Source organism: Vombatus ursinus, unplaced genomic scaffold, assembly GCF_900497805.2.
Source record: "Vombatus ursinus unplaced genomic scaffold, bare-nosed wombat genome assembly UNPS02011700.1, whole genome shotgun sequence".
Taxonomy (NCBI): domain Eukaryota; kingdom Metazoa; phylum Chordata; class Mammalia; order Diprotodontia; family Vombatidae; genus Vombatus; species Vombatus ursinus.
This window is the reverse complement of record NW_020951478.1, coordinates 5,726,516-5,744,249: the sequence shown is the minus strand read 5'-3', so window position 1 is coordinate 5,744,249 and position 17,734 is coordinate 5,726,516. Positions and strand designations below refer to the sequence as shown.

General features: G+C 39.1%; 1 protein-coding gene across 1 annotated transcript in view; it reads right to left on the bottom strand.

Moving 5' to 3' along the window:
* Positions 1–17,734, bottom strand: part of ATP7B (ATPase copper transporting beta) — a 107,007-nt gene that overhangs the window by 35,326 nt on the left and 53,947 nt on the right. The window contains exons 3-9 of the mRNA XM_027856914.1: positions 15,279–15,302; positions 13,821–15,063; positions 9,699–9,971; positions 8,498–8,661; positions 4,410–4,571; positions 2,130–2,206; positions 1,278–1,452 (exon numbers count right to left, since the gene is read on the bottom strand). Coding sequence (XP_027712715.1) covers positions 1,278–1,452; positions 2,130–2,206; positions 4,410–4,571; positions 8,498–8,661; positions 9,699–9,971; positions 13,821–15,063 — 2,094 coding nt within the window. The 5' untranslated portion in view covers positions 15,279–15,302. The remainder of the gene's footprint in view (positions 1–1,277; positions 1,453–2,129; positions 2,207–4,409; positions 4,572–8,497; positions 8,662–9,698; positions 9,972–13,820; positions 15,064–15,278; positions 15,303–17,734) is intronic.

Here is a 17,734-nt window from a genome sequence, read left to right as displayed (position 1 = left end):
ACCTGCCCCCCAACCCCCTCCCTGAAGACACAAGTCCTTGGCTTTCACACAATTGCTTGTTTTCATTTTAACAAAGGATTTTTTAAAAAAGTGAATTCTAAAACTGAAGGCTGACCTGTGCGTCGAGGGGCTATAAAGAATGGCCTTTAAAATTCAGGGAGTCTCAACTGGGATGGTTGGATTCAGAATCAGATTAAAATTCAATCATTTACTTATAATGCATTACAGAAGGTAAACAATTTAAATGTGGACCTTGCCCTTACAGGACTTACAATGTAGTTGAGAAAAAGACACATATGTGATTAATGACATCTGACTGAAAGGAGTTCCCTGATTAAAGACTGGGACAGCAAGGGAGAGGACTAGACCTCAGGATTATTCAAAGGTTGTGTTTATCTCTAAGACTCCAGGACTAAGCCAAGAGGTTTTAAAGCTCTTAAAAATAATGTGGGCATCAAGTGTCCATTTCCCACCCCAAGAAGATATTCTTAGTTTTCTAACATAAAGCCAAATACATAACATTTTAAATTCCTTAAAGAATGTGTTAGGAGATTGCCCCTGCCTCATTGTGTAACCTTGTGCATATATTCTTTCCAAGTCATGGGTTTCTCATATGTAAAATCTGGTCATTGGATTAAAGGACCCCAAGGTCCTTTTTAGCTTTGAAATTCTACAGCGTTCCTTTCGCTAAATAACTCTAAGTTGCCTAGCTCTCACTAAGTGGCTACTATTCTAATCCACCCCCTTTATTTTACATTTGAGAAACCTGAGACCCAGAGAGATTAAGCAATTTTGTCCAGTGCTAGTAAGTGTCAGAGCTGTGATTCAAGCAAATATCTCCCAGCTCCAGGTTCAGCCCTATTTCCTCTCCAGGATAAAGAGGAAAGTCTTGTACACGTTCAGATGATGATCATAACAATGATGATTGAAGCCACATAGCAAGTGAGATGCTCCTGCCAAAGCACAGAACACATCACCTCCAGGCCACATGGTCATGGAAGGAACTCCTGCTGGTCCCAGGAGAGAACACTGGCTACTAAGTGACCTAACAGGGCAGCCCCACATCAGTGAGCGGGGCCCACACTGGTCAGTGACACTACAGATAGCGTCCATCAACTCAGCTTGTACACTGTGGGGCCATGGAGGAAGCAATACGGTGCCCCCATGTGATGCCATACACGGGACCCCATTCGGCCTGGGTCCAGAGCACACAAACCACCCCCACCCCCAAGCAGCAGCGGAGCAAGACAGGCTTTGCTTTTCCTTCATATACACACCTGGACAAAAGTGCACAGGATAAAGAAGATGAGATTTAAGATGGATAATCCAGGGATGAGGTTGTACTCCAACACCATGGACTCATGAGGCTGGCTGTTAGGTATTAACATGTAAATCATCAAGCACATGACAGGGATGCCAAACACCAGACTGCACAGGAAAGACTTCTTCCATCTAGAAAGGAAAGCGGCAGCAATCGCGTCACGTCAGACACATTCCCATTTGCATTAGTGCCCCGTTCTCCTGCTGATAGGGTTTGAGACACATCTGTATTGCCTGTGTCAGGGGCTTTGGCCAGAAGGGAAAAGGCAATGGCTCTCCCTCCCAGACATCAGCCCATTGAGGCTATATTTAGCATTTTAAGTTTAAGTTGAAGAGTTAGAAGGGCCTTCAAGGACCATTGGATCCAGTGTCCTGTCTAAAGGCAGGTAAGGTGTCATTGTGCCCATTTTATAGATAAGGTAATTGAGGTCCAGAAAGGCAAAGTGTTTGCTTACAAAGTAAGTGGTAGAGGAGGGATTAGAACCCAGGTCTCTTGTCTATGAAGGCTGTATTCTTTCTACTATACCATGAAGCCTCTCCTTAGGCCTTAGTATTAACTCTCATTTCAATAAAGCACCAATTCTTAATTTGCAAAGTGTTCTATGTCTAAGACCTCTCCCAAATTAAGGTCAGGGGTCTTACAACTAAGAGACATGAAGCCATATTAATCCAAGACCATGTGAAACACTGGATACCAGCAGCAATGGTTACATAGGCAAGCACATACCAGGATAAGCCAAAGAATCTGGTTAAGGAGAGCAAGGCACTTATCCAAGAGCTTTGGGTTGTTTTTAAACTGTTCTACCTACTGTTTGATTTCCATCTTGTGATCCAAATGGTGAGCATTGGGGTTTTTCTGAGCCAAGGAAGCATGAAAGCCGATTCCCTTGTTTTTCAAAAAAGAAAAAGAAAAAAAGTGGAGAATACTTGGTAAATGAATGAACGCACTGGAAGAAGTATTCATAAACAATGAGATGAGTTTATGAGACACTCTCAGTTTTTTGCTCCATTATCGGTGGCTCATAAGCTCTCATTTCTCCTCACACGTAAAAATGTACAAATTCCACCTGTCTCCTACACACGGACACACACACATACACACACATGCGCAGGCACACACATACACAAGCAAAAGAATCCATCTTGGGTCAAGCCTGTGTGATGCTTTGTAGAATGTGTCCCATCCATAAGGACAGTGATGCTTCCCTTTTATAAATACAAAAAGAGTATATATAAAAAAGCTTTCTTCTTAGGGCTCCAACATTCAGAGGGCTTCAGAGCTGGAAGGCCCCTTGAGACAGAGTGCAGCTCCTGCACTTAGCAGAACTGAGATCTAAAGGGACTTTGGACTTGTCCACAGTCACACAGATAACTTACTTCTCCTCCTCCTGATAATAAATAACATAATCATGTAGGTTCACAATGTGCTTTCCTCACAACACTGTGAGATGGTGAAAATATCACAATCCCTCTTTTTCAGATTATAAAACTGAGGGTCAGAAGGGTTTAAAACTTGCTCAAAGTCACAGAAGTTCTCAAAGTGTTGTCCAGGGACCCCCGTGGGTCCCTGAGATCCTTCCATGAGGTCCTCAAGGTCAAAACTTTTTTATAATAAAACATTTTAATTTATAATATAGTAATTATAGATAGACAATTTACATTTAAAGAAGCTCTTTGGGAGGGACTTCAATAATTTTTAAGAGTGTAAAGGGGTCCTGAGATCAAAAAGTTTGAGAAATGCTGTTTAGAAGGTCAGAACTCGGATCTCCTGATGTTAAGTACAGAGATCTTTCCACTAAATCACATGATGATTTACAAGGTTGCTCAACAGTTAGGATTTCATCTGTGGCTCATCGATAACCACCTCTCAACCTTCCACATATACACAGCTGACCCCATGAGGAGAGAGACCCTGGAACTTTCATCACAAGTCTTGAACAATAAAAATCAAATATAGTTGGAGAAGGTGGTATGAGAGAGAAGAGGCCATCTGAGAATCTTGGTTAACAGGGCCATGTATGACAAATTATAGCACTGTGGTACTAAGAAAAAACACATAAGGTGCAACAAAGAAGATCCAGGGCAGGAAGCGGGTGAAACTTCTCAGAACAAGAAGGAGGATGCAGCCACAGCCTCTGATGGGGGTGAGGCCAAATGAAGGAGGTAAGTAACAGAGGATATAAAATACCCTGAGGGGCCTTAAAAAGCTGTGCTCCATCACTGCCTTTTCGAGATTCTTCCTACCCTTGCAAATTTGACTTTGATCCTTTACATCACTCTTCTATTCCAAATCGTTGGTATCCTTCAAGATTTATTGAATACTAACAGTATCTCAGGGCCATTCAGCTTGGGGTGTTTGGTTTTTAAACACTGAAAAAGTCACTCTTATTAAAGGAAGTTAAGAACAAACATTGCTAATCTTGCATGAAGATGCTGCATTTCATAAGAGATTTTAAGAAGGTCATAGTTGCCACTAAGCTGCAACTTTGTCCCATTCTCTAAAGGTTGCATTGCAAGTGAATCCTGTTTGGTTTTCTCATTGATTTTTTTTTTTAAAAAACCATGCCAGTCATCACTAATGGTCTCTAAAACAGATCATGGGAGAATCTTGGTCAAAGGGGATAAACACTGATTGCAGCTCCTTGAGAGCTGACTACATCTTTTCCATCTTGGCATCCTCTCTAGGTATTTTTTTTTGGCTGGGCAATGGGGTTAAGCGACTTGCCCAAGTTCACACAGCTAGTAAATGTCAAGTGTCTGAGGCCAGATTTGAACTCAGATCCTCCTGCCTCCAGGGCCAATTCTCTATTCACTGTGCCACCTAGCTGCCCCTCGGCAACTTCTCTAATACAGTTCAATGCACAGAGCAAACACCAAAATAGACATGTGATGAATAAGGGAAAGAGTAAAAACACTAAGACAGCAGGAATCATCACAGCTCATGGGCCAGGCACCTCAGCTCCACAGATGTTTCAAGCATTCTTCCAAAATGAACACAAAGATGTAATTGCGTTTTATTCCAATCTACCGCCTTACTATTTCAGATTACCTAAGATTTATCTCTTTGAGTTTGCTTTAAAATAACTTACCTCAATAATTTTTATAATATCCCGAGGACCCACAATTTCAGGATCAAACTTGATGTGTGCCTTGCTAGTAGCAAGGGCCACAGAGGCATAGAGAATGCCCTTGGTTCTGTTCAATCTGGATTCAATGTTGTGAACACATGAAGCACAGGTCATTCCTGTGACCTGTAAAGCAGAAGGATAAAATGGATATTTATCAGAGAACTTGCAGGCTCTAGGCTAGGGCTACCCAACCTGTACATTATCAGCCACTCATCTATCATAGGTTATCTGCTACCACATTCCCTCCTATCAACTCCTATGTGGCCAGTAATTTATCCTAGGATCACTAGGCCACAGATCTCGAGGCAGAAGACATATGGAGGTTATCTAGTCCAATCCATTCATTTTTTTTTTTTTTTTGGCTAGGCAATGGGGTTAAGTGGCTTGCCCAGGGTCACACAGCTAGTAAGTGTTATGTGTCTGAGGCTGGATTTGAAGTCGGGTCCTCCTGAATCCAGGGCCATTGCTCTATCCACTGTGCCACCCAGCTGCCCCCAATCCCTTCATTTTGCAGATGAGGAAACCGGTCAGGGCTGGTAAGTTACTCTTTCAAGGTCACACTGGTAGTAAGCATCAGAGACAAGATTTGAATTCACGCCCTCTGACTATGGAGTCACTGATCTTTCCTCATAATACCCCTACTCATTTGGGGAGTTAACGCTCCATACCAGCACCATCCACCACCCTCCCAAGCATCTTCAAGTGCATAAATAAAAAGTAGCTCTTCTCCCCCCAAAAGGCTGTGAATCCCTTGTCGAGGCAACATAATCGACCAATGAATGCGGAGGCAGGACACTTGAGCTCAAACTTCCGGCTCTGGGAGTTACTTGCTGCATGGTTTGTAGGAGGCATCTCTTCTCTATACTTCTGTTTTCTCACTGGCTCCACGGGTATAACAACGTCTGCTCTTTATCTACCTCAATGAGATTTTGAGAGGAGATACACTCTTTGCAAAACAATGTGAGCTCCTTAAAACTTAGGCTCTGTCCCTGCTAAGGAAGAGATTAGGGCATCTTTTAAGGTTTCTTCAGTTCCGTCACTGCAGGAAGGGAGAAAATCATTGCTGTGAGATGCATACAATGAATCAGACATCTAGCACTAATAGTCAGCATTCTCCTTCATGAAGAGCTTACTTATTATGTATAATAGCTCACATTTATACGGGGCTTGATAGCTACAAAGAGCCATCCCAAACATCTTCCATAAGACCACACCTGCATAAAAACCCCATGAGTCTTATTTAAAAAGACCAGATTGGGCAAAGGAGACATACACTGGACAATATAGAATCACGGAATTTGAGAGTTGGAACGGACCTCAGTAGCCATCTGGTCTAATAGACTGAAATTATCAATATAATTTGAGATAATACAACATGATATAATATAATGAGACAGCTATTTGGTACAGTGGAGAAAGCGCCGGGCCTGGAGTCAGAAGGACCCAAGTTCAAAACTGACCTCAGACAGTTACTAGCTGTGTGACCCTGAGTAAGTCACTCAATCTGGTTTGCCTCAGTTTCCTCATCTGTTAAATGAGTTAGAGAAGGAAATTACAAACCACTCTAGTATCTCTGTCAAGAAAACTCAAATGGGGACACAAAGTCAAACATAACTGAAAATGACTAAACACACCAAAAAAGTGATATTATATAACTATGTATATATGCGTACATGTATAGATACACATATATACATATATCTAAATATGCAGACGTATACAAACACACATACGTACTTCCTATGCACTGATTTAATCCAAAAGTACCTACTCTGGGGAGTGCCAAGTCATGACTGTCTCTCTCACACACACACACACACACACACACACACACACACGATAAAGTTTGAACCAAAAATATCACTTATGCAACTAAAATGAGATCCATTTGAAAGGAAAATGTGTGTGTGTATGTATGTAGCTAAACATTTAAAAAGAATGCCAAGTATAGTCAAGTTCCAGGTTAATATAAGCCAGATTTGGGAGGGAAATGGGGCCTATATCAGTGCAGTATCCCCATTTACAGATAAGCAACCTGAGTGCCACAGATGTTAATGATCTGTTCAAGGTCACATTGAAGGAGAAGGGATTCAAACTCAAGCCTTCTAAGTCCACATTGACTCTCTCAATGCTGAGACCCACAAGAAAATCCTGTGTACATGTTATAGTGACCAGTAGTAAAAATAATACACAGCAATGATCATAAAGGCAAATTAGCTTAAAAATACTATATTATGGCACTATAATTCTTACAATGTTAAAAAAAGTTCTCAAATAAAATTATTCATTTATTTTTAGATTTTGAGGCGTAGCAAATTGGTTGGTTTAGTATTTGCCTCCTTTGCAGAATGTGGTAGTATGGGAAAGGGAAAATTCTTCCAGGATCCATCACTAGGTTGACAGCAGCAATCAGGTGACTGCTACGCCCTACGTCCCCCAACACAGAAAGGAAGGCCCCACTCTGTAACACCCAGTTCCTTCTTTCATAAAGAATGCCACTTATCAGAAATTCAAAGAGCCACCTATGTCCTTAAAACCTTGTCTTTAAATATTTGCTTACTGCTAATGGCTGCGCTCAGATACAGCAAGCCAATGAAAGACTCTTTCACTCTGCCACACAGCATTGCTCAATCTCTTTCTTTCAGGTCAGCTGCTTGACACAATAGTCCTCTTACCGATGGGCAGCACAGGGAGTAGATCCAGGACTGGACTTGGAGTCAGGAGCCCTGGTTTTTGATCCTCCTGTCTAATATTTGCTAGCTAGGTAAACATGCGTATATACTGCAACCACTCAGATTCTGTTTTTCGCATGTCAAAAGAGTATAGTAATAATAGCTAGTATTTATATATCGCTTTAAGGTTTGAAAAGAGCTTCATAAATGTTATCTCATTCGATCCTCACAACAACTCTGGGAGGTAGGTGCTGTTATAATCTCCATTTTACAGATGAAACTGAGGTGGGCAGAGGTTAAGTGACTTGCCCAGAATCTCACAGTTAGTATCTAAGGCTGGATTTGAACTCAGGTCTTCTTGACTCCAAGTCTAACACCCTAACCACTGGGCAACCTCTGTAAATAATACTTGTACTTCCTACTCACAGGGTTGCCATTAAGAAAACTATTTTGCCCATTTAAAATGCCATACAGGAATTCCCAGAAGAGCAGTAAGTGAGTAAGCTTCAATAGCTTAAAACGGCACCAAGACTTCTGGGACACCCTGTATTAATGTTTCAGGGTCCCTCATAGACAGAGATGACTGGTTACAGTGAATAAGTGGGCACCTCTCACTCTACCCAGTCCCACAGCACAGCTCCTCATGTTTCTCTGAGCAGCCGTTACAGTGACTGCTTATCTTCAGTGTGTTATGTTTGACCCTTGTCCCTTCCATCCAGACAAGGACACAGAGAGTAAAGTTTACATGCCCTGACTCCTCTCCTGGCCAGTGGACTTCACAGCATCTCAGACACTCAGAACAACCTTCTGAGCCTCCTCAACCCTCTTTGTGTCCAATAATGGCGTGGAGTTATTCTGCCTCTCAAATGCTTCAGTTTTCTGAGCACCCTTTCTAACACTAGTTCACCTCAGCATATCAACAGCTCCCTAAGCCTGTACCTCCCCAGGATTCTTGAATTTTTCTCCTCCCTAAAAATGTCCTTTTACTCCCCAAATCCTCCTTCCAATGCACTGATTTAATGCCAAAGTACCTACTCCTGGGAGTGACAAGTCATGACTGTTCATTCATTACAACACAGAGTGAACAAGTCATCACTAGTAACTTAGAAAAAAAATTTAAGCTGGGTCTCCTGAACCAGAAATACTTTGGTCAACAGCCCAAAGAATGGAACCCTCCAATAAGTAGGGGACAAACAGAATATTTTAGGTCCCTTCCATATCTAGGTCTAATTGTCTCATTCTCAGGAAACTGAGATAAGAGAGGGAAAGTGATGACTATGGTCATCCTGCCAATTAGGGGTAGAGTCCAATCTAGAATCCAGTTGCCTCCTCTTACACTCTTCTCCTTCTGTTTTAGTTTTCCACCCCAATACTCACAATTAGCTCGATACTGCCATCTGACGCAGTGTAATCTTCCATTACTGTAGCTTTAAAGCCCAAGTTGTCGACAAGCTGGGCTATTTCAAGGGGCTGGATGGTTTGTGGATTATACTTGACCTCTGCTTTTCCAGCCATCAGAGCTACCAGAACCAAAAGTATACCTGAAACCATAAGAAGAACATTTTGTGGCTTGTACTAAGCAAGGTCCCGTGGAACAGCATGTAGAGTACATTGAAAAGTGAAAAAAGTCTCCTTGAGGCCATGGGATATCATACCAGTGGGATATGGCCATATACACCATATACCTCCAAACAGGAAATTCCATCTATCAGCCACCATTTTACAAAAGAGATAGAACTTCTTTCTTAGATGCTTGCAAAAAAAAAAAAAAAAAGAATTCCCCTCCAAAGCAATAACCTCAAATATTCTCAATCCATAGCCTGCTTCAGTGAGATTAACAAGACTGTGGATCATCCACCCCACCTGCTTCCACTTGCCACCACAAAACACCCTGTCCAAATTAGGAGAAAGGATAACATGTCTTTTAATGAAATGCCAGAGAAGAATATCAAGAAAGGATCCACAGAGCACACAAAAGATAAATTAATTTAGCCTGTGGACAATATACAAAGAGGCCCTTTTCAGACTACATTTTTAAGGACCATTGTTCTAGGATACCAGGAAAATAGAGATTATGGTGAACAGAGGACTGGGAAGAAGTTCTTCTGTCTTAAGAAATGGGAACCCACAAGAAGAAAGGGACCTGAGAGAAGATGAAGTTGTATGATGCCATACAATAAATAAGGCCCGAAAGGGAAAAAGCTACAATGCTAATACCAGAAGGACTGAACATGAAAAAAAAGATACCAAGGAAGAGGAAAAGCTCTGTGTTGGGGGAATACCATTTTTCCATGCCTAATTTATACAAAGCTATCTTTTATATCCCAAACAAATGAAATATCAAAGATCAGAAAATATGGAAGGAACCAATTGTCCAAGAAGACTAGACAAACTTTTATACTAATCAGAGAAAAATCTCCTACCAAGTTATTAGATAACAGACAAGGAGCAAATGATGGCACTAAAAGGAGACAATGGTTACCGTATTTCAATGATTTCTTAAGCTATTCCAATATAGAACATATGATAAATTTCATGGATTCTGTACTGGAGATAATTTAGGGTTTATGTCTCTTACCATCTTCCTTCAGTAGATTTCTTTCTATGTTGGAGACACAGGATGCACAGGTCATGCCTGTTATGCGTAAAAAACATTTCTCCGAGGTCACCGCCTTGGGGTGAAGTGGGTATCCTGAGGGAAATGGCTTTGGAGAGTGGCCCAAGATGTTTGTTTTGTGATAGCCCTTAGCATCAACTTCATCCTCCTGAAGAGAAACTGAGTCCTTAAGCTCTATTTGGTCATTAGAATCCACAGCACAACAGTTTCCAACATGCTTTCTGGAACTGGTTTCTATATTTTTTTTAAAAAAGGAGAAAGACATAGTTCAAATTAGAGAATCAAATTATTTCTTCCACAAAAATTAAAACAAAAATCTGAAAGCATCATAATCTAAGCCTGAGAGAACATACTGGGTTTCTCCACCCTCTTCTCCCAACACATACAGAAAAACCTCAGACCACTAAAATGGTTAATAGAATGCTTTGGTTAGTCAGTAAACAAGTATCTGAGTGCCTACTATGTGCCAGCCACTACGCTAAGCACTGAAGAATGTAAGTAAAGGCCAAAAACGTTCCTTGCTCTTGAGAAGTTCATAGTCTAGGAGGAGAGACAACATGCCATCAATTATGAATAAACAAGATACATACAAATTGGAGATAAGCTTAAAGGGAAGGCATTAAGATTAATGAAGCCTGGGAAAGGTTTCTTGGCAGAAGGGTGGGATTTTAGCTGAGACCTGAAGGAAGCCGGGGAGGTCAGGAGGTAGAGAATTCCAGGCAAAGGGACGGCCAGTGCTGGTTAGCAAAGGCTTGATCAACAAACCATTTTGTTTCAATCTCCACATTCTAAAAAATGTCGACTTATCTTTCTTAAATATAGTACCATGAATATAATTTAATCTTTCTTTCATAAATAAGGACACATATACTTTAAGAGCCTCTAATCTGAACATTAACAATCCTGTAGGTGATGAATATCACCTACATAAACTACAGATATAAAAGATACAAGAATTATAGAATCACAGAAATTCAGGGTTGGAAGAGATCTGCCCAATCTCACCTCCCCCCACCCCCAAAAGAGAATCTCCACTCCACCTGTGAGGCAAATGGGCTGAAACTGTACTGATCCCAGCCATAAACTAGTGGTTTCTTTTTAGTCAATCCCTAATAATAATGTTTTCTGTCATTGGAAAGCAGTGTGGCATCGTGGAAAGGGTTCTGGGGAAAAGGACAGGGGTTCAAATCTCACCTCTAATGTTATATGTGACCTCAGACAAGTCTCTAGCTATTAGTTTCCTCAACTGCAAAAAGAGAGGATTGGCCTAAATGAGAAGGCTCTTTAGAGAAATCCTTTCTAACTTTAGAGAGGTCCCTTCTAGTTTTAAATCTATGATCCCTACTCTTTTCCCTAAAAGTAGTATAATGAAACAAAACAAATGTCAGGTCTTTTAGGCTTCCTTTTCACACTGGAATTGATAGAAAACTCTGATCTCAGTTGCTTCATCCCCTCAACTCCAATAACCCTCACCTTGACTTCAATGACTCTGGCTATCAGAACTGTTCTGAATTCCACCTCTTCCACAATCCATCACTTTGACAGCAGCAATCAGATGACTACTAGACCCTAAGTCCCCCAACACAGAAAGGAAGGCCCCATTCTGTATTGCCCAGTTCCTTCCTTCATAAAGAATGCCACTTATCAGATTCAAAGAGCCACCTATGTCCTTAAAACCTTGTCTTTAAATATTTGCTTAATGCTAATGGCAGTGGTCAGTCACAGCAAGGACAAAGAAGAGACTCTTTTAACTCTGCTATACAGCATTGCTCAGTCTCTTTCTTTCAGGTCAGCTGCTTGACACAGTCCTCTAGGATGGGCAGTACAGGGGGAGCAGATGGGGGTCAGACTTGGAATCAGGAGCACTGTTTTTTAAATCCTCCCCTCTAACATTTGCTAGCTCCTGCCTGTTATTTAGCACTGATAGAGAAAAGTCAGCAAAGTTCATGGTGGATTCATGGTACAGGGCCTTGATGGGGAACCTTCCTATTCTACCCATCTCAACTACCTTGTTTCATTCTCTACAAACCAATTTGCAACATTTTCTTCTCTTATCTCACCATCAATCCCACCGGCTAATGACTTGGCCTCTTCCTGCAATGAGGCTATACTTTAAAATCTGTTGACCTACACTGGTAGGAGTCTCCTTATTTGGAAGTTCCCTATACCAATTAAATCACAGGTTTAGTGTCCAGGCCCATCATACTTTTTGAGCTTTCAAGGCACTAAAATATAGCCAGATATTTTTCAGACGAACTATAATCTAGCCACAACTATCCCATCCTGAATCTAGGAACTTCTCTTTTAACCCAAGTATAAGATTTTGTATTTATCACAATTAAATTTTTATCTTTTTTTCATTCAGCCCACTGTTCTAGCCTGTCAAGACCTCTTTGGATTCAAAATCTGCCATCCAAGCCACTGGCTATCCCAGCCATCATTGTATCAGCTTCCAAATAATAGCTAACTACCCAAGTGTGATTGATGAAGGATTTAAAATCCCATATAAACAGTTATGTGTTGACTTCATGCTACATTTCTTGCCTGTTAAAACGGGATTAACTGTTCTCTTTTGTTTTCCTTATTGATTCTTCTTTTTAAAAAGATCTCCTTCCTGAAACTAGGTGTAGTTCAGAATGTGACCAAAACAACACGTGTGATGTACACATTCTATGCAGGTAACCGAGTATACAGGGCAGAACATGATTACTATTTCTACTACTCTACTCCTCTTAGTTCTCCTCCTCCTCTAACTAGCTAGCTAGCATTCATACAGCATCATAAGGTGTGCTTAAGCACTTTACAAATATTAGCTCATTTTATCCTTACAACAACTCTGGGAGGTAGATGTGTATTTGAATCCTGGCTCTGCTGTGAGTTGTATGATTTTGCAAAAGTAGCAACTTAAGCAGGTTCAAGTTTCCTTATGTGGAAAATTTGTTTCTACGCTGTTTATCAACTAAGGTTTTGTTGTGAGAAGCAAACGAGATAATATGCATAGTATGCTTTGTAACCATAAAGTATTATATAAATGTAAACTACTATTAAATTTGGAAGTGTAGAAGGGACAGAAGGTGAATTCAATTAAGTCAGTCTTTATTTTTATCACTGCTCTGAAGCGAGCAATTTTACAGGAGTTCAGACTTAGTGCCTTTTTACAAGAGACAGTAGAAGAAAAAGGGGATGACTAAGTTGTCCACTTGACTGATAAAGGTCAAAAAAGGACATGGCTCTTCTTTTCTCCTTAGATTTAGAAACCCTGGCTATGGCATTCAACTTCCTATGAAGTCAGCAGAAATCAAAATACTGATACATCTACCAATCATTATGGAAAAAGGAAATGGAATGATCTCTAGGGGATTGACCTAAAAATGAGACCATGAGCTAAGGAATTAACAGTGTCACAGATTCAAGGCTAGAAGGGACCCTTAGGGGTCATCTAGCCCAATTCTCTAATTTTCTAAATGAGGAACTGAGACCCAAAGCAGTTAAGTGGTTTGCCCAGGACTATAAAAACAGTAAATAATTGACCTGAGATTCGAACCCAGGTCCCTGATTCCAAATTCAGCATCCTTTCCACTCTACTCTATCATGCAACCTCTAAGCATGATTATCATGGTGGCAAAAACTAAAAAGTTGGAAAATCCATTTCCTCTATCCTGATTTTACTTTCTTCCTCTGAAAACATGAATAAAACTTTACTCTGAGATATTACCTGAAAAAAAGATACAGTTTAAAAAATATTCTACAAGCCTCTGTGGCAAAGAGAGTTTGTTTGAAGTGTATTGGAGTCCAAAGCAATCAAACAAGACATGACTGCCTTAAGGGAAAAAAAAATTGTCAAAGAGCCTTATTGTGTTCATCTTTGGTATCTACTGCCATAATATCCACATGAGAATTTTACCTGGCTATTGGGAATAACATGAATTCATTCAGTCATTCAGGGCAAAGGGAAAGACTACTTTACAGTTATTCCATAAGAAGATGAGCCACCTGTCAAACCAGCTGGATACTATGTTATTAGATAAAGAGAGAAAAAGAGAAGACAGTTGACAAGGAAACTACCAGATATTAAATACATACCAGTTATGAGGGATGCCTCAAATCCCATGTCTTCAATTGCAGCTTTCAGCTCTTCAGGGTTTACTATGGAGGCATTATAGTGGATAGTTCCAATCCCTTCAGCTAAAGAGACTGAAACTTTTCCTAGCCCTTCCCTTTGGGACAGTAGGCTCTCGATGGACTGCACACAGGAAACACAGGTCATTCCCTCAATGCGAATCACAGCAGTACTCCACACTCCCTGCACTTGGTTTCCGTGAGATTGGGTAGATAGAGGAAGTCTTGAAGACATACTGTCTAATGAATTCTCCAACCCACGATATTCCACTCCATTAGGGAGAGTGACTTTAAAATTCCCAGGTGGTAGAGCCTCAATGGCTTCTTTCAAGAATAGTGGGGTAATAGAGGCTGGATCAAACTGAACATCTGCATTTTTGTTTTCTAGAGATACTTTAATGCTTTGCACACCTGGTAGTCCAGCTATATTTCCTTCAATATTCAAGACACAGGATTTACAGTGCATTCCTTCCACTCCTAACTGTAGAGTAGCAGCTGGGCCAGGCTGCTCCCCCTGTGCTTCAGTATTACTACAGGAGAGTTGAGTTGGCATTTTCTTTGGGTTGTTGCTTTGTAACTGTCCAATATCAATCATTCCCAAGCTTAATGGTGCCATTTTGCTCTTGATGGTGGCTTCAAATCCCATGTCATTGATATGGTCTCTGAGGTCTCCAGGTTGAATGACATAAGGCTGATAAGTGATGACAGCCTCTTGATTGCTAAGGGAAACTTTGATTTTCAAAACTCCTTGAAGTTTTCCAACCTTCCCTTCTATAGTACTGACACATGACTGGCAAGTCATGCCCTCCACACGAAGCTTTGTCACTGCTTCATCAGCAGATGAGGGCTTTGTGGGCTCTGGCGCAGCCTTTCCTTCTGCTATGTTAACATCAAAGCCCATATCCCCGATTTCATAGCAAATCTGTTGTAGGTTTATGGTCAATGGTATGTATTTCACAATGGCATTACTCCGTTCGAGGGAAACTTTTATGCTCATAATACCTTTCAAGTTAGAAATCTTGCCCTCTATAGACTTCACACATGATTGGCATGTCATGCCCAAAATGTTGATCATACTAGTGCTTGTTAAAGATGATGATGCAGGTGAACTATCCAAGCTGCCTTCAAAGCCTATGTTGTCAAAAGCAAATTCCTGCTTTATTGATAATTCTTGAGTACAAGCAGCAGAGGAAACTTTAGATAGCATCTAAAAGAAGAAAAGATATCTTTAGAATTCAAAATCAGCAATATTATTTTCTCCTAGAGACATTCCAGGTTCTCTGGCACATAAGGATGAAAGATAGTATCATGTTATATCCACAGAATAAACAAGAAAGAAGTTAAGGAGGTCAATAAAATTCTGGAAAAGTTAAATATGATAGATCTCTAGAGAAAATTGAATGGCAATAGAAAAGAATATACCTTTTTCTCAGCAGTATATGGTACCTACAAAAAAAATTGACCACGTATTAGGACATAAAAACCTCACAACTAAATGCAGAAAAGCAGAAATAGTAAACGTATCCTTTTCAGATAATAATGCAATAAAAATTACATTCAACAATGGAAAGAAATATTAAAAATTAATTGGAAATTAAATAATCTAATCTTAAAAAACAAGTGGGTCAAAGAACAAATCATAGAAACAATCAATAATTTCATTAAAGAAAATGACAATAATGAGACAACCTACCAAAATTTATGAGACACAGCCAAGGCAGGAGGAAATTTATATCTCTAATTGCTTATATCAATAAAATAGACAAAAGGCAGATCAGTGAATTGAGCAAGCAACTAAAAAAATTAGAAAAAGGTTAAATTAAAAATCCCCAATTAAACACCAAATTGGAAATCCCAAAAACCAAAGGAGAGATTAATGAAATTGAAAAGTAAGAAACTATTGAACTAATAAATAAAACTAGAAGCTGGTTTTAAGGGAAAAAACAACAACAACAACAATAAAATAGATAAACCACTGGTTAATTTAATTTAAAAAAAGAAAAGAAGAAAACCAAATTACTAGTATCAAAAATGAAAGGGGTGAATTCACTACCAATGAAGAGGAAATTGAGACAATTGTTAGGAGCTATTTTACTCAATTATATGCCAAAAAATTTGATAATCTAAATGAAATGGACAAATATCTACAAAAATATAAATTACCCAGATTAACAGAAGAAATAAAATAATTAAATAACCCAATCTTAGAAAAAGAAATTGAACAAGCCATCAATGAAATTCCTAAGAAAAATCCCCAGAACCAGATAGATTCACAAGCAAATTTTACCAAACATTTAAAGAACAATTAATTCCAGTACCATATAAACTACTTGGAAAAATAAGTGAAGAAGGGGTCCTACCACATTCCTTTTATGACATAAATATGATACTGATATCCAAATCAGAAAGGGCCAAAGCAGACAAAGAAAATATATGAATATGATATATGAACATTGATGCAAAAATTTTAAATAAAATATTAACAAAGATTACAGCAATATATCACAAGGATCATACCCTATGACCAAGTAGGATTCATACCAGGAATACAGGGCTGGCTCATTATTAGGAAAACTATCAGCATACTTGACCATATCAATAACAAAAACAACAGAAGTCATATGATTATCTCAATAGATGCTGAAAAAGCTTTTGACAAAATACAGCACCCATTGCTATTAAAAACACTAGAGAGCATAGGAATAAATGAAGCTTACCTCAAAATGATAAGTGATATTTATCTAAAATCATCAGTAAGCATTATCTGTAATGGGGATAAGCTAGAAGCTTTGCCAATACAATCAAAGGTGAAGCAAGGATGCCCATTATCACCTCTATTATTTAATATGGTACTAGAAATGTTAGCTATAGCAATAAGAAAAGAAAAAGAAATTAAAGGAATTAGAATAGGCAATGAGAAACAAAACGATCACTTTTTGCAGATGACATATTATACTTAGAAAATCAACTAAAAAACTACTTGAAATTATTAACAACTTTAGCAAAGTTACAAGACACAAAATAAACCCACATAAATCATCAGCATTTCTATATATTACCAACAAAGTCCAGCAGCAAGAGTTAGAGAAATTTCATTTAAAATAACGGTAGACAATATAAAATACTTGGGAGTCTACCTGCCAAGACAAACCCAGAACATAACTATAAAACACTTTACACACAAATAAAATCAGATCTAAACAATTAGAAAAATATTAATTGTTCATGGGTAAGCCAACCCAATATAATAAAAATGACAATTCCACCTAAATTAATCTATGGAATCAGTGCCACACCAATAAAATCAACCAAAACCTTATTTTATAAAGCAAGAAAAAATAATAACAAAATTCATCTCGAAGAACAAAAGTTCAAGAATATCAAGGGAATAAATGAAAACAAATGTGAAAGCAGGTGGTCTAGCCATACCAGATCTCAAACTGTATTATAATGGGGTGATTATTAAAATAATTTGGTACTGGCTAAGAAACAGAGTGGTGGATCAGTGGAATAGAATAAGTACACATTACAATGTAGGAAATGACCATTGTAATTCAGTATATGATAAACCCAAAGATCCAAGCTTTTGGAACAAAAACTCATTATTTGACAAAAACTGCTGGGTAAACTGGAAAACAGTATGGCAGAAACTAGGTATAGACCAACATCTCACACCATACACCAAGATAAGGTCAAAATGGATACATGATTTATATATAAAGGGTGATATCATAAGCAAATTAGTAGAGCATGAAATATTTTATCGGTCAGATTTATGGATAAGCGAAAAATTTGGGGCCAAAGAAGATGTAGAAAACATTATAAAATGTAAAATAGATAATTTTGATTATATAAAATAAAAAAGTTGTCGCACAAAC